We start from the raw sequence: 25,520 nt of genomic DNA, 5'->3' as shown, positions 1-25,520 counted from the left end.
AAAATCAACACACCAAGATTTACACGAGCTACAATGATCTCACTGAAAAAAATATCAAGACGCCATAAAATCCACAATCCCTTCATCTGGGAGAAACTTACAGGGGAAAAAAGAGATGAAATTCACTGTGAGAAAATATATTACAGTTGCAGGGATTCCCTAACTTGTAAAGTATTCAATTCTTTAAAAAAAATCCGTCATTTCAGTAACTCTACACGATCTCATAATAATCTATGAAAAAGTAGATTAAAAAATTATAATTGATCATGACACAGAAGTATTATTTTGATTTTACAAAGTAAAAAAAAAAGAAGTATTATTTTGATTTTACAAAGTAAAAAAAAAAGAAGTATTATTTTGATTTTACAAAGTAAAAAAAAAAAAAATGAAAGAAAGAGAAAAAGAACACTCAATATCTTCATCTAATGTAAAACACTAAAAGAAATCAAAAGAGCTTCGTTTTTTATTAAAACCGTTAAAAGAGTTTTTTTAACGTATCATTAAAATAGTATCCCTTTCCATTTTAGTTTGTTTTTTGTAAATATCCTTGTTTGTCACTGTCACAATAGGTATTATATATGATCAATAGTAATCAATAGTTATGAATTATAATTATTACAACATATAAACACTTCATCTTTTATAAACACTGTCAACACTATATTATAATAATAAACTAAGGGAGTGTAACTTTTACAAATATATAATTATAATAGTTATGCTATCATGTAAAACACTAAGAGTTCTCGATGAAAGAAAAAAATAATAAAAATTAAAAGAGCATTTTTTTTTAAATCGTCAAAAGAGTTTTTTTTGTATGCATCATTAAAAAAGTATGCCTTTCCATTTTATTTTATTTTTTTAAAATATCCTTGTTTGACACTTGCAGCAAGTGTCATAAATGATATAATTGGATACTTCAATTCGAATCACTAGTAATACTATATTATAATAATTATAATTTATAATTTTTATAATTTTCATTTTTTATCAATATTAATCAATACTATGTTATAATAAGAACTGGACTAGTATAAAATTTAATAATTATGGGATTGTAACTTTTACCAATATATAATTATAATAATAATTATGATCTCATATCTATTATAATAATTTTAAAAATAAGAATATTTTTATAAATTATCAAAATAAACTGAAGCTAAAAAAGAATGTTTTTTTGATGATTACAATGAAAAAGGATGCTCACATCCTTTTATTTTTACACAAGAAAAAATATCAATCAAAAGAAAAGATCCTTTTTTCACTTCTTTCCCTTTCCTTATTCTTTTTCCTGTTATATATTTCGTCTGCCCTATTTTTCTACTTCTCTTCTCCATCTTTATTTTTCTTCTCTCTGTTTAGTGCTCTCTCCTGTTGATTCCAGCAGCAGCCAAGATGTTGTTCCTTCTCTCCACCACAACGACGACAGCATACAATTCAGCAGAATTGGACTGTCAAAATTGTTTTTGTCTTATCATAGATTAACAACTATGTCTGTCACTTCTAACTGAAACTGGATTTAAACAAGGGACTAGCTAGCCTGCCAGATTATTGAGAACAAACTCTAACTTCAACCTGAAAACGTGGGCAAAGAAAAATAGGTTAAGTGGAGCTTTGATTGAGCTTAGGATTGGCCAAATGGGATTCCCAATTCGGTCAACGTCAAATGGAAGGGATGAAGTGGATGTCAATTTGCAGAGTTATTTAAAGGTTTAGTCGAATTGGTTGAGTTCATCACCAGGATAATGAAAGATTGGACTACGAAACTTTTAACTGACTGGCTAATTTACATCAACTAACCTAAATAAGTTTTGATTGTTTGGTTCACTATATCGATTGTCTAGCTAGGACCGACTGACTAGCCCACACTTATTGACTTGCCCTAATCAGACCAACATTATGGGGGCAATGCTAACGAAGTGATTTGCTACCGGCCAACACAAAGGATTCCAGTCTCCCATCTTAGGACTAGTAGAGTTCAATTCAAAAGGATCATTTGTCTCTTAAAAGGCTCAACAAAATCATCACACATCTCTAAGATAATATCAATGTCTTCTATACTAATAATTATCATAAACTATAAAAAATGCACACTCCCTACAATTTGTATCAATTTAAGTGGCTGTGACAACAAGTGTGTTAACATGTTTTCATTCTCCTTTAGAATGTAAATGGCTTCTGTATGTGTTACACAAAACAGCATTGGAGTTATGCTCATGCAATTTATGATTCGACATTTGTGTGGAGTGTAAAAAAATATGTTAAGCTTAAATGAAGGAGTATTTTGGCAAATTGATGTTGCGAAAAGTACTGAATTCAGAAGAGTTGATGCTTACAGCAATATTGTTCAGTAAACGTAGCGCATAGCAGGCACACAGAGTAGATAACGCATAGGATTTGGCTTCTCTGATTCCACTGATAACTGATTTTATGGAGACGCAAGTCGACGTTGTTTGAAACTCGTAGTTGTGATTGCAGGCTTGTTACCAGCTTTCCGGTTGTGCACCTGCAGTTTTTACTGCAAACATCAAAAGAAAACCATGCTTTGAGAAAACTAATTACCATGCTTTGAATTAATTGTACATAAAACAAAGTGATGGCCTCTCTTTTTCTTCCTTTTCCTTGATGAAAATAAAAGGAGAAAAGGAAAGAATTAGAAAAATCCGTTTCCAATTTGAACCAAATCTAGATGAAAAAGACACTATTCACAAGGGCTCATATCCAGTCCAAGGAATTCCAAATTGTTTTTTCCCCAAAATTTATTTTTTGACTTTTTAAACATGTTTTAAAAGTAACTGAAGTGTTGAAATTTATGCTTTCCTTCCTTCAAGAAAAAAATTGGAAGGAAAACTATATTTTTTATTCTTCCCTGCAAGGAAATTCAAGCTAGAAATTTTTTTTTCTATTCTTTCCAATAATTTTCTCAATGCTCTCTTTTAATCTTAGCTACTTCCTTCCCTTGCATATCAAATTATTGCGCAAGGGCATCAACTCTGAACATGCAAAGTAGATTAACTACCAACCATAGTTTCGTTTCAGAATTTAGAGAGCGTTTCTATAAAAAATGTTCTATGCCATCATCATTGTCATTGGCATTATCAAGTCGTGTTGGTCCCAATTATTAGGAATTAGTTAAATTGAATCCTATTACTCCGCCAAATTCTAGGCAAGGCTAATAGCAGAAATATTCAATTCAATTAATCATTTTATTAAATTGAGTATATTGAGTAATATTTTCATTACTCTTCTTCCATCTCCTACATTTTCAACTTTAAAAATTCTAATTTTATAACTAAAAATCTATTGGATACCTTTGCACATGTTTTGACCATCTCAATCTTTTTTCTAATTTTATGATTTAGTGGAACCATACCTAATTGCTCACAGATAATACTCCTCGTTGACTTTATCGTTTCTAATAACTTTACGCCTCCATTTTCATATTTTCATCTCTAATACGTTTACTTTTTCCATGTATTGTTTTCTAACCATCTAATATTGAGATCAAGTCTGTATCAATCATACAGAATTTACCGTTTAGCCTAAGAGGCCATGACAATTGCACAATAAAGGTTGTAAGCTTTGAAAATGGAAGTACCTGCCTAAACCTTCAAGTTCAATCGTTGAGATCTTAGCAATACCAGATAAGATCATTAAAGTGGCTTAAATTTTGATCCTCTTCACACTGTATAGGTTGTTTACTAGTATAACAATTTCAGGATTCTGTCATGGGTTGCCTCATTGGAAATGGTGAAACGAGTAGGTAAAGTTCCTTTTTTTTTCATGAATGATCCATGGAATTCTTTGAACAGAAGGTCAACTTCTAGGTAGCTAGTTTATTGGATGATATGCAGTGTACACAAGCACACTACAAATGATTGCCCAACAAGAGATTCAAATCATGGGAGTACGGCAGAACTCTGATAATTCACTACTTATTCATAGTGTGAACAAAAGGAAAATTCCTAAACAGAATGAAATCTGCTAATGCTTTGAGAATTATTCCCTAACCATTATATAAATCTGACAATGAGCTAGGCTCTGACTATGATAAGATGAGCAAACTAATAAGCAACCATCATTTTTTTGGGTTGGATAATAATTTATATAAACAGATCAAGGAGTCTGTTTTAGTTGGGCACAACACAATCAGGCAATTGTTAATTTGTTAGTCACAGTATTGTATTTCTACTGGATCATTGTTGCGCCTACATCAACATTCAGTTTGATATGAGGAACTTAATCTGTCATTTTCCTATTTCCTTGATCAAGTTCAGTGATTGAAAAGGGGAGTCTTATATTGTCTTAGATGAGTTATGTGTATCAAAGTAAAATTTACATCCACAAAATCCTTGTCCACCAAGCAATTGATACTAATATGGCAACTCCCACGCAACTATGCAAGCTTAGTCTTTCTACCAACAAAATCCTTGTTGAACATTACATTTATGGAAAAACGAGGCCCAGATACAGATTAAGCTAATTTAAAATTTAAGGTAATAGTGAAATTGATGCCAGCAAAAATCATAGCAGAGGACTAAAAAGGCAGCCCGAATGGAAATGATATATCTAGTAAACTTCCTATTGGTCTTTCAACTTGTAACTATCTTTCCTGTGTGATATTTTGGCCGCATGAAAGCTACATCAGCCTAGAAGTGCAATCACACAGGAAAACCAATTTCAACGTAGGATAGGATCACAGTGATGTTAATTTGGTTCTTTTCTGACAACATCTACAAATGATTGGAAGAATCAGTAACACAATGGAAAAGAAACAGTCCAAGCTGGTACTTTGAAGATACAGAAGAGAATTGAACAAAGACACAATACATACTCCACAAATTATTCAAAATGATGCCCGAGGGGAACCATGAGGAACTTCAACACTGTCTCAGACTGCATTCAATACTCACATCTAAAACTAGAATAGCATATCTCATTTGCCAAGAGTAAGCACATGTAATTTAGTACATAACATCTGTTTCTTAACTCTGTAACCTAAATCCTCAGCTGCTTTTTCTATGAATGCGCTCACCATACCACTCCCAACAATCAAACTTCAAAACTTATTCTGATTGTGATCACTAAACTGAATTTTGTGTGTGTGTTGAACCTTCAATTACAGTTTTACCTATAATAAATGCAAATATGCATATGATAAAATGGCACTTAATAACTATGATCCTATTCAAATAAAAGGAATCATACCATATTCTGTCAACAGACCCAGAAAATTGGCTTAGTAAACGCAATAGTTCGCAATGTCAAAAGAACATCTAAAATCCAATAAATACTATTTCAAAAGCACAAAATTGTAGCTGTTTGTTGCAGAGGATGTAATCAATGGTTACCTCAACATTTAGGGCTGCTTCACTCGTCACCGTAAGCGAGGAATCTGTAACGCTCCTCGTAAGGGCCGTTGAAGAAGAGGTCAGCCTCAAACCACTTTGGGTACCGTACAAGATCTCCTGCGACGAAGCGCATGTAGCGCTCGCCGGATTTGGCGCCCTCGGGGACCACCCGGACCTCGCCGCTGACCACGTACACCTGCTGGTCCACGTGCCAGTCCCAGGGGAGCTGGCAAGGCCCGCCCGTCTTCCAGATCGACCATTTCCCGACGCCTAGCTCCGATTTACGCTCCGGCGATAACCCTCGCTCCACCCGGACGTTATACACCTCCTCCAGAGGCCGTTCGGCCCCCGCGTAGATCCTAGTCTTCCGACTCGAATAAGCTGATGGAGACAAGGGAGAGGGGTGGCAGAGGCGGCGGGACTTTGGAGGAAGGAGTGCAGCGGCGGGGAGGCAGATGGATGCCGCCATTTTCGTTCCTTCGGTCTTCCTTATCCCCTTCGGCCGATCGTCCTGGGGTTTAAAACGGTACCCGGGAGGGTAATTAGACCCGGACCCGATGGAGAATCTGTTTCCCGATCCCATTTTGATCGGGGAATCCTGAATCCGAGAAAGCGGGGATGGAAAATCCCCGAATCTCGGAAAACGGAGATGGGTCGGAGATGATATTCCAAAAATTTTCCATCCCCTAACCCGACTTTGATAATTTCATTCATTGAGATTCATTAATTTGATTATATCCTTATATCAAATGAAAAAATAAGTCATGATAATTACTTGTTTGAATACTATAGTTTCATTATTTCTAAAATAAATAATATTTTCTTTTTTTAATTAATAAAAAAATAATAAAATTTTAAAAATACTTTTTAAATATATCATGACGGGGATGGGAAATCCCCGAAGAAAACGGAGATGGGTCGGAGATGATATTCCAAAAATTCTCCGTCCCCATCCCCTAACCCGACTTTGATAATTTCATTCATTGAGATTCATTAATTTGATTATATCCTTATATCAAATGAAAAAATAAGTCATATTGATAATTACTTGTTTGAATACTATAGTTTCATTATTTCTAAAATAAATAATATTTTCTTTTTTTAATTAATAAAAAAATAATAAATTTTTAAAAATACTTTTTAAATATATCATGACGGGGATGGGGATGAGTATGGGTATGGGGATACCCATGGAAATACCTGCGTGGAAAACCACCTCCGAAATCTGTGGGGATCTCCGAAACCCGTTGGATACCCGAAACCCGACGGGGACGGGGATGATATTTAAATTATGATACCCGACAGAGATGGGGACGGGGATGATATATGGGTTTGAGTTTCGAGGACGGGGATGGAGAAGGCTTCCCCGCCAATCCCCGAACCCGTTGCCATCCCTAAACGGTACCCGTGACAAATCGGGCATAGAGAAAAGTGAAAATTTCAGTTTGACCCTGAAATTTCATAATATTAAAAAAAATTAAGGATGGGTTTGGTAACTGAAACTTTTCCATTTTCTAGTTTTTATTTTTTTATTTTCATAAATTTTGTATCGTGAAAATTGGTTATTATTTTCTATTGTACAATACCTTTTATTTTATAAAGAGGATTCATGCACTACTATCAACGTAACATATGAAATGCAATAAAAAAATAATTTCTACAGAAAATGTGTTATTAGAATAACGGCAAATTTAATTTCCATATATATAGACATTTAATTTCATCTTGTACAGCTATGTAGGAAATGATTCTCGCCCACACAATTCTACAAGATTGCCCTCTTAGCTGCTGCAACCGAAGCTGCTGCCCTCTCAGCAACGATTTGCTCATACAAATCTCTGATCTTCAATCCGACAATGGTTTGGAAGAGACCAGTGCCATTGTTGCTGCCTGGGAAGTCTGAGTGCTTCAACATCTGCTGCGTTACCTCGCCGTAGAACTTAGTCGACAAGTTGCTAAGATGGCTCTCCACATAGATCAGCTCGTCTAACCTATCAAACTGCCCATCCATCTCCAACGTTGAGACCTAGCAAGAGATAGATGTATCACATCCAAGCAAAAAGCTTTAGCTGTTGGATTGAGAATCCAAAAGGTTCAGACAGTTTGATTACTATGTCTATACCTCGTTGGAGAAGTAAGTCTCAGGGCTATAGAAGAACTTGATGCCAGGGTAGGAGCAAGTGAGTTTCCTGCCGCAAGGGATCCAAGAAATAGTGGAGCCTTCATCAAAGAGGTAGACGGGAGCAAAGTGCTTCACCCCTTCTTTCATGATCAACCTCACGCGCAACACCTTCCCCTCGTTGTCATCAGGGATTAATTCCGTCGGTAGGACTTCAATCACAGCGTCTGCATATTGCTTCTGTGGATCTGCCAAGCACACAAATCCATTCATTGAAGTAAGGAGAAAATTAAAGCAAGTTTTGTTGAATCTACTGTTCCAATTGGCTTAATCAAAGTACCGATGTAAGCATCGAAATCAGGTTTTCGAGCTTCGATGCTGGCTTTGATGCTTTCAAGACTGTGTCCGCGTTCCGCCATATCTCTCTGTGATTGAAAAGATAAAACGAGGTTAAAGAACTTGTTTTCCTTCTCTTTTTTTTCTGCAGTTGGATTGGATCATCATGAATGACCTGAATTTTCCATGCAAACTTGACCTCGTTGCTAATATCCAAGTAGATGCTGAAGTCCAAGAGATCCCTCACACGGGAATCGTACCTGGTAATGGCGGAGTTACAATCAGATGCTTGCGTGCTTAATTGAGATCAACACAACATAATCCCTAACGTTATAAAACTAACAACTATAAGAAAACTACAAGCTTGAAACTTTGCTAGAAAATAATCTACCAATTTTGTGACAAAGGTCGATAAATGTATAGTCTCGACATGTAAATGAATCCATGAACCAAAGAGAAGTTTCTGAAGTAGGCCTCTAACACTAGAATTGAACAAAGATGGATATCTATGAGATAGGAAATTGAAACTTTCATGTCTGCAAAGAATAATGAATAGGAGGATTAACAATTACATGTTACTACAAAAACTAGAAAAAAAAGGAAGAAAAAAGTATATTGGGAGCTCACATGGGGTGCAATCCTTCAATGACCAGTATCTTGGGTGGCTTGATGAGCTCCGGGGGATCCAGTAGACCAGTGACATGGTTATAGATGGGCTTCTCCACTGCCACTCCATCCTTGATAGCCTTCACCTGCTCATACATGAGGTCGAAGTTGTTGGCCCTTGGGTCCAATGCAGTCACCCCCTTCTCCTTCCTTCCTGTCCTGTCCAAGGAGTGGTAGTCATCAAGGCATATCACAGTGGTGGTGTCGCTGATCAAGGTATTGGAGTCTGGATTGCCTCCTTTGGGCGGTTCTGCTGCTCCCCAAACACACTGGTCAGCCTCCTCATGAAGGTGCTCTTGCCACACCCTGAGTCCGCTGCCAGCCCTATCACCACTGTCTTCTCGGCGGAGCACACAAAAGCTCTCCTCCTTCCACTGCGGAAGAAGATAAACTGCTTATGCCTTCGGCTGACTCCAAAGTTGTCGGTCCTGGCAGCTGGCCTTGAGATGGAGCAGGAGTGGAAGGAAGGAACAGTGTGGACTGTGCAGCTTGCCATCACCTCTTTCTTTGCTCTGCTCTTCTTTTCACCAAAATTTCGTAGGAAAGAAGCTGGGTGTCGAAGCCTAGGGAGAGAGAACGAGGATAAAGGTGAAGAATGTGTGTGGTTTGCCTTCCCCTCAATCTGATAATTTCAAGAGGCTGCTCTTCATCAAATCAAAGTTATTTTATTTCTTTCAATTGTTTATATTTAACAGTGATTCAAAAATATTGAATGGCGTGAGATTTTTCTTGTAATTGAGGTGGGATTCCAGTGTGTATGATGTTTGGTATCTTCAGTTCACGGTAGAACAAATATAATGACAAATTAGTTTATGAGGCTTTTGAAGCTCTCGAAGCAGATCAGGATGCTAGATAGGGTCTGCCACGTGGCAGAACATGCCTGGAGAGATGGAGATGAGAGGTATAATGAGAAGATAGATAGTGTTCATAGATAAACGGTGATGGTTAGCTCATGAGCTTCCTGGGAAAACAGAACACGTTGAGACAACAAATATGCATTTCATTTGGCACTTGATATGTTCTAGGTGTTTTTTTTTCCAGTGATGGAGGTGTCCACACTTCCCTTGATTAATCATAGAGTAGATAGTCTTGTCCTGATGACCTATTAAATAAATCCGAAATACAATTAATATATATTTAAAAATCAATTTTTCTAATATTCATTTTATTTGAAATTCATTTTATTTTTCTTTTTAGTGCTTTATTATTATTTTTTTCTGTAAAAAAGTCATTTTATTTTTCTTTCATCTGTGAGAAAGTAAATCGAGAAACTGCAGTTGATTACGACGGAGGAGGGTATTATTCGGCTTTCGAGATTCAAACCTTTGACCTCTTCTGCAAGTCTACTCCATCGTAACCAACTCAATTATGCCCCGAAAGAGTTTTATCACTACTTTGATAATATAGAAACTAGCTCGGAAATGGGAGTTAATATAAACTTCACTCATACCAAATTTAACCCAAGTAACTACTCGAAGAGGAAGAGAGTCAAAGTATTATTACAAAATGAGGATAGATTGATAACCAATATTTTTTTTATGTATTATTGTTACTCTCCTACTTAACATTTTAATTTTTAAATTTATATTTATATCATATTTTATGAATAAGGATTTAATATTGTTAACATTAATTCAAATTCTTTCTAATTCATTGCATTATATTTAAAATATAAATGTACTTTATTTTGTAGACATCAAAGGAGGACTCAAATGCACAAAATAGAAGCTAACAAGTGGTCATGTCCCACTCTTCTATAAAAGATGGAATCCGTCACCTTTTTAGCGACCTCACACGGTCGATCTCACGATCATTTGTGAGGAAGTAAATCGAAAAACTACAATTAGTCACGATGCAGGAGGGTATTGCCTGACCTCGCTAGGATTCGAATTTTTGTCCTTTTCGATAACTTTGTTGCATCATAACCAACTCAACTATGTCTCAAAGGCACACGTCTCACTCTATTCTTCCTAAAACGTGACTGAAACTTCTCCTCAGTGGCCTTGCCCCTGGCATGGTGTGGCACGGTGTGACACTAGTTCACTTAAGCAACCAGTTCATCTCTTGGAGGCCGTATTCCATTTCCATATTTGAAGCTTCTGTCTCATTCTCTTCGCCGATCGCCACCCACAGAGGAGGAGAGGCGAAAGGGGATTCCCTCTATCATCTCCTTCATTCCGTTCCACTGCCCGATCCATCTCCATCTCCGGCGATCATCTCCATCGACCGAAGAGAAGAGAGGAAAGGGGATTCCCTCCGTCATCTCCACCATCGTCCAACTTTATGAAGAGGAAAGCGCATTCCCTCCCTCATCGGACGCCAACCTCCATCCATCGAGGCGAAGAGACGAAAGGGGAAGCTCATCGTCATCTGTATCCTCAGGCCATCATCTCCATTCTCCAACGTCAGCAAGCTGTCTTCACCGGAGCTTTGGGATTCCTAGTTCCGTGTTCATCTCCATACGCGAGCTCTTGGGGTTCCTGGGCTTGTTCCACATCATCCATTTGTAGAGTAGAGGAAGGTATGAAAATTCCCTACTTCTTCTCATCTGCAAGCATTGATCCACACCATCCACCCCGATTGGAGGGAGAGCTCCTTTATCTTTGGTACTTAGTTTAGTTTTTTGTTTGCAACGTGTTTGTCTTAATTCCCCTTACATTATCTTTGTTAGTTTTGTTAATGCATTTTGTTTGTTAGTTTCTATAATGCTTGTTTCGTTGAATGCTTTAAGTTTCTGTTATTCATTTGGATGCAAGTAGTTTAGCTTAGATTAGGATATTTTACTTTATGTGTTCTATTAATTCCTTTGCAAGCCTAATTTAGATTAGGTTAGAATACTTTTCATTTGTTAGTGTTAGCATCTAACACCCAAATTCCATTTACAAGACTAAAAACTAGGAGTAGGCATGGGTCGAATTTTGTCGAGTTCGGATAATTATAATCGGATACCCGACATATCGGATAGAAAAAAAATACCCGATCACTATCCAATGTAGTTGGGTGCCCACAAGTCAAGTACTCGAGTAATATTTGGTACTCGATGTCGAATATCCAATAATTTTTTTTTAAATAAAATACTAATGAAATAAATGAGAAGAATTTTATACCTCTAATAAAAGTTAAATAAAAAATAATAATTTTGAATGACAAAATAAGTAGAAAGAGGTAAAATAAAATTTATATTTAATTATTTTTATTAAATTTTTTTTTTTTTGCATTTTTATCGACCCCATAACCATCTGTTCACTCATAGTAATATCATCCTAATAAGTACAAAATGTATAACCTAATAAAAAACTATTCAATTAAATTATTATTATATTGATCTCAAAGTTTTCCATCTCAATATTAAAATAGTCATAATTATTTGCTAGAAACATAAGCTTCTAACATTTACAATTTAATTATCAAAATATATCATTTATAAATACATATTACCAATAATAAATACACAAAATAATTTCAACTTCAAGAAATTATATTTTATTAGTACGTTGGTGAATAAATTAAGTTTAATTCATATATAATAATAGGCGGATACTCGATTGAGTTTTGGGTAGGAAAAATCCTACCCGAGCTCGATCCGACAGTAACAAATTTGGGTTCAGATAATATCCGAATCTAACATTTTAAAATAATTACCTGATCCGATCGGGTATTACCCGACCCGTTCAGGTCGGGTCGGATTTTGGATACCCGAATCTAAATTTCTACACCTACCAAAAATCAAACCTCAACATAAAATCATTTAATCCTGAGATTATCATTCACCAGCTACATTCGTTAAGAGAGATAATCTGAGTCATCCCTGTACTATACTAGAATTAGGGGATTCGATAATTTGAATTGAATATAACCGTAGTACAATATACGATTGTGTTATCATAAACCAGGCAATATTATCGCTAAAATGTGTAGTATCATATGACAAAATCCGTACCTCCATAAGAACTTAGCTATAGGGACATTATATTATTACAGCACAGAGAGTATCATTGAAGCAGATAGATAGATAGATATTAAACTGATGAATTTAGAACACTTAGATAAAAGGGCAAACTAGCTAATGATGAAAAATTGTTGGGGTTGGAAGCAAAAGGGCCTACAAACTTAACAGACTAAATGCATAAAAACTAAGCTGAAATGAAACCAAAAGATGAAGTTGGCCTAAGTGAAAGATAAGACAAACCAGAGTGTGGTCGGAGCCTTTTCTGCTCCTTTCACCTGATGAGGTCTTCTTTATGCATAGTGATATGCTTTGAGGAATAGCAATTAGTCCTCTCCTGCAAACAAATCCAAGACTGCACCTTCCTGATTATCTGGAGATATAATATCAAGCATGAGAGCTTTGACCTTGTTCAGCAGGCACTGTGTTTTCTGCCTCCTTACATTGAGTCTGGTGTGCAATAATTTACAAGTTTGGCACCAAAGGATAAGAGATGGGCTTTCCTCTGATTCATTATGAATGCTGATCGTGTTTCGTTTCAACCGGACACATTCCATAAACAAGCTTGACTGCACATGAAAGATACCCTAACTGTTTGCCAAGCAGAACTATCCAGATTTAGTGAATATGCAGTGCTTGAACAAATGTGCCACTGATTCTTCATTGACTTTGCAGAAAGCATAACAGCCGTCTGAGCTAATACCTCTCCTGATAAGCTGCCCTTTGGCTGATCCCTCTCATTCAGTAATAACCATGTCAAGATTTTTTTTTTGTGTTTTTTTTTGAGAAAAAGTAATTCGAAAAGTTGCATAAAGCAGAGCTTTCCACACCGAGTGCAGTGTAGGCTCTATATGCTGATTTCCCAGTAAATTTACCATTAAAATTTGAAGCCCCAAAATAGCTATCAGCTGGTAGACTTTGAGCACAGTTACTATTAGTCTATTCTTGTTTTGATGGCTTGTACTTCCATAATAAACTGCTGTTTCTGAGAGTATGAAAAAATGCAGTACCAAATCTTGACACAGTTACCATGTGCAAGTTGAGCTTATCCAACCTAATTTGTTTGTTTGTACTGATCTTAAAGAGATCTGGATACTCATTACACAATAGAGGTACTGAAGATAATTTATCAAGCCATAGATGAGCATTGTGCTTGTTCTCTGAAGTGGCTATGAAGCTAACAGACAAATGCTCTGAGAAAAGCAATGTCTCTCCAGAGGTAAGACCATTTTCTATTGAATTGAATCACTAAATAGTGGTGGTGATATCAGGCTAGCTACCTGGTTGTTATTTTTCAAGAGGTGAAACCCAAACCTCCATTCTCAGGCGGCATAACACATTTGTGCCATGCCATCAAGTGATGCCCTGAGGATGAGCCTTTTCCTTTGCAACTCTCTATAGGAGTCTTACTCTAATCCAATATAGGATGGGATTCAAGCCTCTTTAAATGATCTAACACATGATCTTATTGAAGATTTACAATAAATATGCGAAACCAAAATACAACGGAAGCATTATAATAAAAATCCGTAAATCTGCATTTGAATCCAAAAACATTTTCATCTTCATTGTTGCTGGAAGAACTTGAAAATCAAAAAATGAATCAACCGCAGGGCTTGATCTTCTGTAGGTGTGAAGGCGACGACTTTGAAATCTTAGTCCGATCGAGAAAGTAAGATAGCCATCAAAATCTCTCTCAATCCATCAATGCTAATAGTAACAAGCTAATGGATTCTGTTAGTACCGATGGAATCAAAATATCTTCACAATGGTATGATATTGTCCACTTTGGGCTTAAGCCCTCATGGCTTTGTTCTTGAGCTCTCCCCAAAAGGCCTCATACCAATGGAGATACTTTCCATCCTTTTAACCCCATGATCTTTTTCCATGTACTTTAGATGTGACACTATGTTTGCACCCTTGCAACCCAACAATCCCCCCCTTAAACAAAGGACCACAGGCCCCCCAACGTCGTTTTTGATGTCTGAATCCTCGATCCACCAGAACTTTTTGCCCCTCGGTCTACCCGACCTACTAGGACTTCCCACCTAGCCGTAGCTAGGACTTTTTGCCCCTCGGTCCACCCGACTTACTATGACTTCCCACCTAGTCGCAACTAGGACTTTTTGCCCCTCGGTCCACCCGACCTACTAGGACTTCTCACCTGGTGTCTGGTCTTCTTGATTCAACACGGGAGCACCCACTTCCTTTGTTTAAGGTTCAAATCACATGGTTAGATCTGGATCATGGCTCATTCGGCGGTTAGTCCGGTGAAGAGCGGTCTCGCTCTGATACCACTTGTTAGTACCGATGGAATCAAAATATCTCCACAATGGTATGATATTGTCCACTTTGGGCCTAAGCCCTCATGACTTTGTTCTTGGGCTCTCTCCAAAAGGTCTCATACCAATGAAGATACTTTCCATCATTTTAACCCCATGATCTTTTTCCATGTACTTTAGATGTGGGACTATGTTTGTACCCTTGCAACCCAACAGATTCTACATATATAAGTCCGTATCCATATAATACAAACCCACGATTAAAAATACAATCTTTGATGGGTTTGTATGCTATTTAGCAGATCTGTGTGATGTTAATTAACATGTCATTCGACCTAATGGAGACTAAATCCAACAATATACACATGCATCGTGTATGAAAGTTGCTGGCTTAATACACTGTTAATTACGATAAGTCTGCCCATCTTTTAAAAGAACAAATTTTCCATGGTTGCAACTGGTTTGCAACATGGATGGTTTGTGTTCTCTAAAAGGTTTTGTCTGGCCTTTTGAGTTCCAATTGTAAGCCCGGATAGGTAATAGGAAGCATTGTTTCTTGCGTCTCTGAATCGTCACCAGATTAGGTCCCTTACCAAATATGAAAGCCAAATTTTAGAGTAATTGATTTGCATCCCTCTGAATAAACTGAATCATGTCAATAAAATTTTAAGGTTGGTCTCTCCTTTTAATAAAATTAGCATATCATCTGCATAATGAAGAGAAATGAGACTTTTAGATGGCTCTGGATGCTCTGAAATGCTACTAAGAATTTCATTTTTGTAACTTCTCTTAAGGATTCCGTAAAGTAAATCAGAGAAGATATTGAATAGCAGAGGTGATAATGAATTGCCTTGTCTAAGCCCATTTATATTTGAATCCAAGGATCTGACTGACCGCTAACTGGTTGCACTATGAGAAGTTAGGATAATTTCTTGTATCCATTTGATCCATCTTGGAGGTTATCCATTTTTTTTAAATGATGATCAATGACTCCCAATTTACAGTATCAAATGCTTTTTTCATATCTTATTTTAATGACAGCAGTTTCTGTTATGTTTCAGTGTGCCCAATTCAGTAATTTAGTGGCTGTGATAAAACAATCCTTAGCCCTTTTATTTTTCCTTAATGGATGTACTACAAATCGCCGATCACCGAGCTAGTGCTCCTAAGCCTTTTTGCAAGCAGTTTGGATATTAATTTGATGTCGATGGCTTCAAGTGCCATTCGTGTGAAGTCTCCCAGTGAACAAGCATCTTGTGTCTTGGGTATCAATGAGATATGTGTATAATTGGGTATTGAGTTTCCAAGCAAAAATGAATTACTGGTTTTGCAAGGCCCTTGTGTTCAGTTATTAATTCTCCATGCTGAAGCTTGATTTCAGCTTTAAAAGTCACTCATAATAACTATCTGTAGTGACCTGAGAATGATTTACCAACTCTGGCTGCCCCTCAACTATGACACCATTGATGTTTGAAGACTGATGTTCAGTTTCATAGTTTTCTAACAGTTGCAACTTTGTGAAAGAATTTTTTGTTGGTACAATTGACCTTTGATTTAGTTAAAGTTAACCAAACTCAAGTTGAATTTTGATATTTAATCAATATGTTAATGGATCGAGTGAGACGTCAAATAGATTAAGATTGATCGGATACTTGACAGTAGATCAATATATGAATTAGTTGAGCGAAAAGTCAAGTAGGTCAGAGTTGATTAGATACTTGGCAGTTGGAAGTCCAATTAAGAGCTGATAAGATAAAAGTCTAAATAGATCTGGTTGATTGGACACTTAGTGATCGAAAGTCCAAGTAAGTCACTGTTAGTTGGATACTTGGCATGAAAGGAAAGTTTAAGCAAGTCAAGGTAGACCGGATGTTAGACAATAAGAAGTTTGGACAGGACAAAATTGATCGGATGTCAGATAAAAGACGTCCTGATAGGTTGAAGTCAATCATATACCAAACAAGAAGAGAATATAGCTTGGTAAGGCTAAAACAAATCGATTGATAGGGTATATAAATTGACCGATGAACTTTAAACTCTGAAATTATGGTTCAAGGTGTTTTTCAAGATTTGCTACAATAACTTTAAAGTTTGCTATAGTGTCAGATTTAAGATTTCTACTATAGTATTTTTGCTACAGTACTAGCCAATTGATGAGATTAATTAATCGACTGTTGGCATTATAACAACGAACATAATATTTCAAAAATTAATTAGAAACTCGATTGATTGTCTATTATTCGATTGATGAGGTTTAGCAACCAATTGATGACAATGTAGTAGTGAACAGAAGATTTAGAAATCGATTAGACTCAATCGATTGTCTATCAGTCGATTGATGAGGTTCGTCAATTGATAGTGGTCAAATTGAGTTTTTTGCAGGTACAACGGTTGGACTCGATGGAGCAATAGATTGATATGGAAGATCAATTGACTAATAGGCGGAAATAAGTCCGATAATAACCCTATAAAAGAAGGTATTGAGGACGTTTGAAGACATTGATTCTTGAGGTTTGAGGATGAAATGCTGCTGCATTTTGAACTAACAAAAAGTAATTCCAAATAACAAGAAAGCGCCCAAAGTGAGATTCATGTAAAATTATTTTCTTTCAATTATTTGTATTTGTATTTCATATTCTTGTTGTATTATTGTACAAATAAGTTGTAAGAGATTTCTTTGCCTCCAAAAGGTATCTTAAAAGGAGAACGATAGTGGTGGTAGTTCATTAGGATTAGGTCTTAAACATAGTCACTTTGAAAGGTAATGAACCAAATAAAATCAACGAATTGTGATTGTGGTCTTGATTTAGTTTTAAATTTCCTATGCACAAATCAAGTCGATGTGAATCTAAGTTATTCATCCTCCTCTAGCTATCTAACTTTGCCTTGATTTATCAAACTTTGCACCTGGCTTTGTTTCTTACTAAACTATCTAACTTCTTTTTTGCTGATTTAAGTTCAGCCCTCTCAAACTGTGTTAACTGTATTTTATATATATATATATATATATATATATATATATATATATATATATATATATATATATATATATATATATATATAATTGTGCTATTATGGGCGTCCTGTTTGAGCGGCCTGTGCGCGCCTGGTGACGTGGACGGGACACGTGAGCTTCGTAGCGTGCGTGGCAGCGAGAAACCGCGGCGGACCAAAATGAAATCGCGATCGTCAAAATCTTTCCGCCCAAAGCCGAGAAATCCCGCCTCTCCTCTTCGCGTGATTTAGGTTTTCCTTCTCCTCGACTCCGCACCTCCGACCTCCGACCTCCGACCTCCGATCCTCTTCTTCCTCGACCGCCGCCGAAGACCCGCGCCGATAGTGCCGAAGCGAAGCGTCCGTGTTTGAGCGGCGACCCTCTTCGCGTGCCCTAAACCCACCTCGCCGTCAACCTCCACGCCGCATCTCCTCGCCCAAGAAATCCCGCCCCGACCCTCTTCTTCCTCGCCCAAGAAATCCCGCCGCGACCCTCTTCTTCCTCGCCCAAGAAATCCCGCCCCGACCCTCTTCTTCCTCGCCCAAGAAATCCCGCCTCTCCTCGACTCCGGACCCTCCACGCGCCTCCGACCCTCTTCTTCCTCGACCGGCGCCGAAGACCCGCGCCGATCCTCTTCTTCCTCGTCTGGTCCACTCCGTCGTCGCCGTTCTTTGGCCCCGAGCTCTGCGAGGCTACGAGTCTGGGCTCGCCGAAGCGTCCGTCAGCGCCGACCCTCTCTGCTCGCCGAAGCTTCCGTGAGCGCGCCGAAGCGTCCGTGAGCGCCGACCTGCTCGCCGATCCTTTCTGCCACCCGAACCCTCCAGGTATCAATCAGATCTATTGTTCTTGCAGTTCTGGTTCTGGTTCCGGACTCCCTTCCATTCGATTAGGGAAGAAAACAAGAATTTGTGAATGGAAAATGGCACGCGCTCAAACTCTCCAGAAGCAGAAGGGAAAGAAAACCACCTTGAAGCAACGCGGAGGAAAGAGTTGAGTTGAATCAGTTCCAATTGGGTTGGCTACGCTCCTTAGAATTAGCCTAAGCTTTAATATACGTTCATGGCATATGAGTTTAGGAGTAGTTCGATCGGGTCTTAGAGCTTGAACTATTTGTTTTTCCATGAAAGACCTTGTTTTTAAGTCGATCATTTCCTCTTATATTTTTTTTTCTTTGATATCTCTGATGATGCTCATGATCTCAATATTAACTAGTTTCGTAGATCTGGGTTTGTTTGTGTTAGTGACTTTAGAGTATCCATTGATGTTCATGCTATCACTTTGATCTTTGCCTACCCACCACTGCTTGAATAGGAATAAAGCTGAAACTGAAACTAAAATGCGAATTGCTGGTGTTCACTGACTGTGGCACGTGTCAGTCTGCAATTTAGGCAAGTTCCATTCACGCGCTTAATGCTGAATAAACAATTTATCCAACCATGTTTGTAAAATTCAATGCTGTTGATTATTAAATGAATATGAGGGTGCAACGTAGTTTGTTTCCATAAACATATGCTTCTGCCGTTGTTTATGTGAATCATCCATAAGCAATTACATTGTAGTAATATGTTTACACACTTGATCTGACCCAGGTTGCAAAGTTAGTGAAGGATCAACTTAGCGTTTAATCTTGCCCTCTATAAGTTTTGTAAGATTTTTTTGTAGTAATATTCTACAGCATTTCCTGAACGGTACAATGGTGCATGCTCATTTCCTTTTCTTTATAGAAATATGATACAATATAATTTATACTTCTATTTATGTTGCTAATCTTATTCATGTTTTTCCTCATTAATGTCATTTATACGTGTTGTCACAGGTATAAGTGTTCTCCAAACTTATACACGTAAGAATGGTAAGTCATTTCATTTTAATTTTGACTTAATATCTTGGTTATATAATAATTTGAATGTATTTTTTGATTTAGGGAAAAACATATGTTGTTTTTGTTGGACGTCAACCGGGGGTATATGACACTTGGCTAGAAGCATCTAACCAAGTTAATGGCTTTAAGGGCGCTATACACCAGTCCTTTAAGAGTAGAGAGGAGGCAGAAAAAGCGTTTCAACTAAATGTCAATAAAATTTCTACCCCCACTTCTGTTACATCCACTCAGAACCAAGTTTCTGTTACATCAGCTTCAGTATCAAGTTCGTCTTCAAAGAGAAAAATGTTGCGATCAGAAAAATTATCTAAGATGAAAGAAGCTTTGGAAGCTTTGGAAGAAATACAACAACAAATAGAGGCTCTCCAATTTAGTGATGATGAAGATTAGAGCAAATAGTTTCTGAATTAGCGTGTCAGATATTGTATCTTGATGATGATGATGTTTGTGGATTATGGACTGGTTTAATGTTTTGTAGCATCTGATATTGTATCTTGATGATGATGTTGTTTGGTGTCTGCAATGCTCTCTAATATCTTATATAATAATTGTACTGATTGTTAAACATTGATGAATGGAAATGTTTGCTGGAAAAAGATGAGTTTGCTGGATATAAGTTTAACATTGGTGTCTGCAATGTCAATAAAATGTTTGCTGGATATAAGTTTAATTTCTGGATTGTTGAAGATTAGATATATTGGGTCTAAAAGTATTTAAGAGATTCTGCATCAGGCTACTTCTTCCTCGGTATACTTCCCCTCTTATTTTCTTATATTTTTATACTGAATCTGGCTTATATGTTGGTTGCAGAATGTTAACTTGGTATAATTTAGGATTCGTGTTTTTGTTGGTTGCTTATATGTTTTACTCGGGCGTTGAACAAATTCTTGCGATTGTATTTCCTTTAGCTTCATAAGGCACGACCAGGTTATTAAGGATTTTTTACCGATCCAGGATATTAACACGAGTTTGACGTTAGACGGCTAAGCCTCTATGGATCTAGAATTTGCACCCAATGACACATCATTCGATATTTATTGCCTGCTCCAGCTGAGTGATCATAGTTTTTGGACAAACCACCCTTGGAAGCACAGCAGTTTTTGGACTCTTCATGGGAGCTGGGAGCTTGATACATTGTGGAAAATCGTACTGACTTCAATACATAGAATTAAAGAAGTTCCTGAGAAATTAAAGAAGTTTGTGCATCAAAACAATTAAAACGAAAAACTCTACTATCAATACAATTTCTCTATAATCTCAAGGACATGTCAGAAGGTGAAGATCAGGATTGATGTCTCCAATACATAGAAATAAAGAACTTCACTTTCAAACACCATGCTACGAGTTTCTTTACAACACATGATTTAAAATGCAAAGGAACTAAAACATGCATGCTACGAGTTTCTTTACAATTTAAAACTTCAGGCAAAGTGCTCATCTTTCTTTACAACTTAAAACTTCAATTTCAAACACCAGCACCGAGAGTTTGGAACATCAAGCACCCAGCCTGTAAGCAAAACAAAAACAGGTGCATCCACGGGCCTATATGTATTGAATCCTTTCCTCTGCCTCCAGAAGTACCATACTAAGGGTCGAAAAACTGATTAAAATAAGAAGTGATATTCCTGCAATAACAGCCACTGCATGTTTTCCTCACCAAAGTGTAGAACCTTGTGTTAGGAATGACAAATAAAAATCTCCAGTTGCTGTTCACATTGTATAACCAATCCAACTAATTCTTTAAGAGAGATTGCAGAATCCTTCTAAAAGCACCAACTACAAATGCAGATGCCTAAAACTAGACCAAAGAGTCATGGGCATGGAGTGGTAACATAATATTTAAACAAACAACCAAGACTACGCTCCAATATTTTGCCTAGAAAACAATTGCATGAAAACTGACAAGGGAATCCTATCCTAATCCTTCAGCTATAATCATGGGGTAGGGTGGTAAACCTACAAAATTTTACAGCACATGCCAAATCTTTAATGTATTCTTTAGAAACTATTTCTATCACTTTTAAGCACGGATATTGCAGCATTTGACAGTCCAATATTTGATGCCTAAAAACAACAATTGAACAAGGGTAGAAGTCTATAGAAGCAAAAAAGTTGATTAGTTTAAGTTTTCTTGTACAATGGAAAACAAAAGGAAACAGAAACAGAAGAAAGACCAAGTAGAGTTATAAGCAAAAAAGTTCTTTAGTTTCAATTTTCTATTATAATGGAAAACAGAAGGAAACAAAAAACAGTAGAAAAGCCAACTAAGTCGAAATGATCTGAGTGAAGCAAAAAATCAACAGAAACCCATGTTATTTATTTGGAGGATAAACTACTTTGGCCTACAGAATATGCTTAAAGACATGATTCAACTACATTACAACTCTAAATCTGTATTGAGAATATTTGATTTCATTCTAAAGCTAGATTATATAAATCTTTAAGTAAATATAAGCAAAAGTAAAAGATAATTTAGAAGCAGATAACCTGGCAAAACAGGAGAAGGAGCAGGTGAATAAAATACGGTGGAATTTTTTGACTGTGAAGGTGCAGGTGATGGGGCTCCACCCACATGTAATCTCTCCCACAATTCAGAACAGTTGGTTTTCCAAAATCCAATTCTCTCATTCTGACGATCATAAGTGACCAGTGTATTCCTAACAACAATACCTGAAATAGGAACAAGAAAATAAAGGCATGTGAGAACAGTTAAACTACCACATTAAGTAAACAAAAAATTGACAGGTGAGATCAGTTAAACTACCACATTAAGTAAACAAAAAATTGCATGAAGACATGTGCTCATCATTAATTCTTAGGCATGTTACTAGAACCTGCAAAATAAAGGCAATTATTAACTTCAATTTCTCAATTAATCAACGACTTTAATTTTCTAAATTGAGACTTGTATATTACCAAATCTAGAAGTCAAATCTTCTTCGTTTGTGTTGTCGTCGCTGTTATCATCATCATCATCATCTATAGTTGATCTGGTAATAACAACATCATTATATTTACAAAATTTATTTAAAATTATTATGTAAATAAATTTAGCATACAAATATAGAAATAATTGGCACATACCTTTGCTGCAAAATCGGGCAATTACGCTTATCATGAGACACACCCCGATGGCCACATCCATGACATAACCTGGATTTTGAGGTTGCCTTCTCCTTTGACGATTTCAATCTTTTTCCACATCCTTTTGTTCTTACTAAAGAAGGATCAATAATACCAAGGGTGCCATCCATGGAATTCTTTCTTTGACTACCAATGTTGCATGTTTTACTAATGTTCATGTCTTGAATTTTGCTGTGGATACAATTGAATTGTTCCTCCAAAAAAGATGTCCCCTCATCAGTCAAAGATGCATCTTCAATTAATAATGAAGCTTTATAGGATAACCTTGAAAGCCTTGACATCAAAAACTTTTTTGGATCATTGATGGAAAGTTGATCTTCCCCCAAAACATAATTTGCTCCAACCTTTGCATCTCGTGTCCATCGTTTGAGTATATACTGTTCAGGTAAATGAAAGACTTGGGTGATGCGAAAAAAGGCTAACATATGCCTGCATGGAATGCCCTCAAACTCAAATTTTCTACAGCTACAAGATATGTAGTCCTTTTGTTTGTCATGAGTGAGTAATCTTGATTTGGAAGAAGAACAACTTTGAAATTTCATCACATTATAAATCACTAAATCTTCTCCTATAGATGCTTGTTGCACATAATAACTATGGCTCTCACTAATTTCATTTTGAAACTCCAACCATTTCTTTTTTGTATACACCTTAACCATTTGAATTTCCATTGGCCAATTTGTCTTAGTCCTGGGATGCTCATTAATATCAACATGATCAGCAACTAATTCATTGTGTCTTATATGTCTCACTGCCCTATTGAAACGGATAATAAAATCAATCAATGAATTCTTATTTGATATGTACCTCTTAAAAAATGCATGTGAGCTTTCAGATCTCTGACTGCTTGACATTCCAGCACAAAATACATGGCTAAAATAGGCTGGCACCCACTTTTGTCGCAATTCATACATCAATGACAACCAATCATTATTCTGTAAGTTAGCACATTTGACAACATCTTCCCATGACTTCTCAAATTCATCAGGCGTTGTAGAATTTGCAATGACATTCTTTAGGCTTTGATAGTAATCACGAAAAATCAAAGGAGGTAATTTATCTGAAAATTTATTCAATATGTGCCACAAGCAATATCGATGCACCGTATTAGGGAAAACTTGTGCAATAGCTTTTGTCATAGCAAGATCTTGGTCGGTGATGATCACATTTGGTGCTCCTTTAGGCATGGCTTCTATGAACTTGTTAAACAACCAAATAAAGGAATCACTTTTTTCATCACTTATAAAACCGCAACCAAAAAGAATTGTCTGATGATGATGATTAACTCCTACAAATGGTGCAAAAATCAACCCATATTTATTGGTGTTATATGTTGTATCAAATACAACTACATCACCAAATACAATGTTAGCCGTCCTTGATACATGATCAGCCCAAAAACATCTACTGAATCTGTTATTTGAATCAGTCTCATAATCAAAGAAAAACATTGAATTTTTTTCCTTCTCAGCTGCAAAAAACTCAATCAATGTTTCAGCATCAATACCCTTTAGTTCATCTCTTTGTTGTTGGTCAAAGTTTCTAAGATCTTTTTCTGTACAACCTACCCGCTCGGGCCCCCCACACTCTATCTCAAAAATTCGCATTTGTTGACATGTTGGCACATTGGCCTCAGAAAATTGTTGAGTCAATGCTTTCTTTGCTGATGAAATATGACGATGTGAGCGAAGCAAATGTACTTTTGAAGGAGTCGAGAGTGCATGATTATGACTCTCCATGATGTTACTGATAACCCAATTAGGTCCAGTTTGTTCTTTTACTAATGAAATATGTGACTTACAACCAGTTCTAGTATCACTGCGGGCTCTTTCCGTAGATTGTTGATCCCTCATTTTATCTGTTTGACCTTGTTTAAAACAAACAAATTTCTTCCATACAACTTCATTTGTAATCTTATTTTTTTTGCTATTGCTCATCCTTGCACTAAAACCAGCTTCTCGTGCATATTGATTATAAAACATAAATGCTTCATCTAGAGATGAGAATTCCATACCAACTTTGGGCTTCCGATCATCTGCAACTTGGGGAATATAAATCTGATCATGACCGTAATTTCCTTCCATTGCCGAGGATTAGGGGGACTCTGAGCAGGTTGATATATGCCTGTTTATGTTGTAAAACACAGATTAGTATAGGACAAAAACAAAAAATTCACATATAGTTTACTGGTATTACTAATGAAACTATTCCTAACTTCAGATAGAATCCATAAGATGCCAACATACTAATGAAACAAATAATACCACACTGTTTAATACAAACTGAACCAATAGGCTATAATTCGTACATCCTTGATTGTAAAAGCTATTTGTGACTAAAAAAAATAAGAAACTATCAGAACTATTAGAGCAAGTCATAATGCCAAGGGTTAATACTCTGATGGATGCAGTAAGCAATGAATGAACAACACACATGTACAATTTGATGTGCAATTTGATGTAGTTCACAGAATGTTTCTCTTCATTTCACTATTTACAAGATGTTACTGATCAGAAAAAAAAACTCATGTAGGAAAAATAGGATGCTAGTAGAGAGGCAACATACACGAACTTGATTGTGAAGGGGACTAGCAAGGGAGCAGCGCAGTAGCAGGGGAGCAGCGCGAGGTTGAGTTGCAGGGGAGCAGCGCGAGGGAACCGTAGTTCTGTTAGGGACCTTCGGCGAGCAGCGTGATGGTCGGGACCTTCGGCGAGCAGCGTAGCAGGGGCGAGCAGCGTGAGAAAACCCGGTCTTCGGCAGGCGGGGATCGAGACGTTGACGGCGAGCAGAGAGTGT

At 36.9% G+C, this 25,520-nt stretch overlaps 2 protein-coding genes and 1 pseudogene across 3 annotated transcripts; all 3 read right to left on the bottom strand.

Annotated features, from left to right (window-relative positions):
• Positions 1 to 2,144: 2,144 nt before the first annotated feature.
• LOC141848030 (uncharacterized) lies at positions 2,145 to 5,843 on the bottom strand. 2 transcript variants are annotated; one of them, XM_074736143.1, is made up of 2 exons: positions 5,355 to 5,843; positions 2,145 to 2,521 (listed from the first exon to the last, which is right to left on the bottom strand). In XM_074736143.1, the coding sequence occupies exon 1, from the start codon at positions 5,821 to 5,823 to the stop codon at positions 5,374 to 5,376; it is 450 nt and encodes a 149-aa protein (XP_074592244.1). In that variant the 5' UTR covers positions 5,824 to 5,843; the 3' UTR covers positions 2,145 to 2,521; positions 5,355 to 5,373. The 2 variants fall into 2 exon arrangements, with proteins under 2 accessions (XP_074592244.1, XP_074592245.1); XM_074736144.1 differs by having other exon boundaries at positions 2,145 to 2,509.
• Positions 5,844 to 7,014: 1,171 nt separating this feature from the next.
• Positions 7,015 to 9,159, bottom strand: LOC141847443 (phosphoribulokinase, chloroplastic-like; annotated as a pseudogene).
• An 8,932-nt stretch (positions 9,160 to 18,091) lies between these two features.
• Positions 18,092 to 24,808, bottom strand: LOC141847528 (protein FAR1-RELATED SEQUENCE 5-like). Its single transcript, XM_074735585.1, has 3 exons — positions 22,665 to 24,808; positions 22,486 to 22,570; positions 18,092 to 18,502 (listed from the first exon to the last, which is right to left on the bottom strand). Exons 1-3 carry the CDS (start codon positions 24,806 to 24,808, stop codon positions 18,092 to 18,094), a joined length of 2,640 nt encoding a protein of 879 aa, XP_074591686.1.
• Between the last annotated feature and the right edge of the window lie 712 nt (positions 24,809 to 25,520).

Source organism: Curcuma longa, chromosome 16, assembly GCF_044706935.1.
Source record: "Curcuma longa cultivar G26 ecotype Majalengka, Jawa Barat chromosome 16, ITB_CL_G26_1.1, whole genome shotgun sequence".
NCBI lineage: Eukaryota > Viridiplantae > Streptophyta > Magnoliopsida > Zingiberales > Zingiberaceae > Curcuma > Curcuma longa.
The sequence above is the reverse complement of the archived record's forward strand: the minus strand, read 5'-3'. Positions and strand labels throughout refer to the sequence as shown.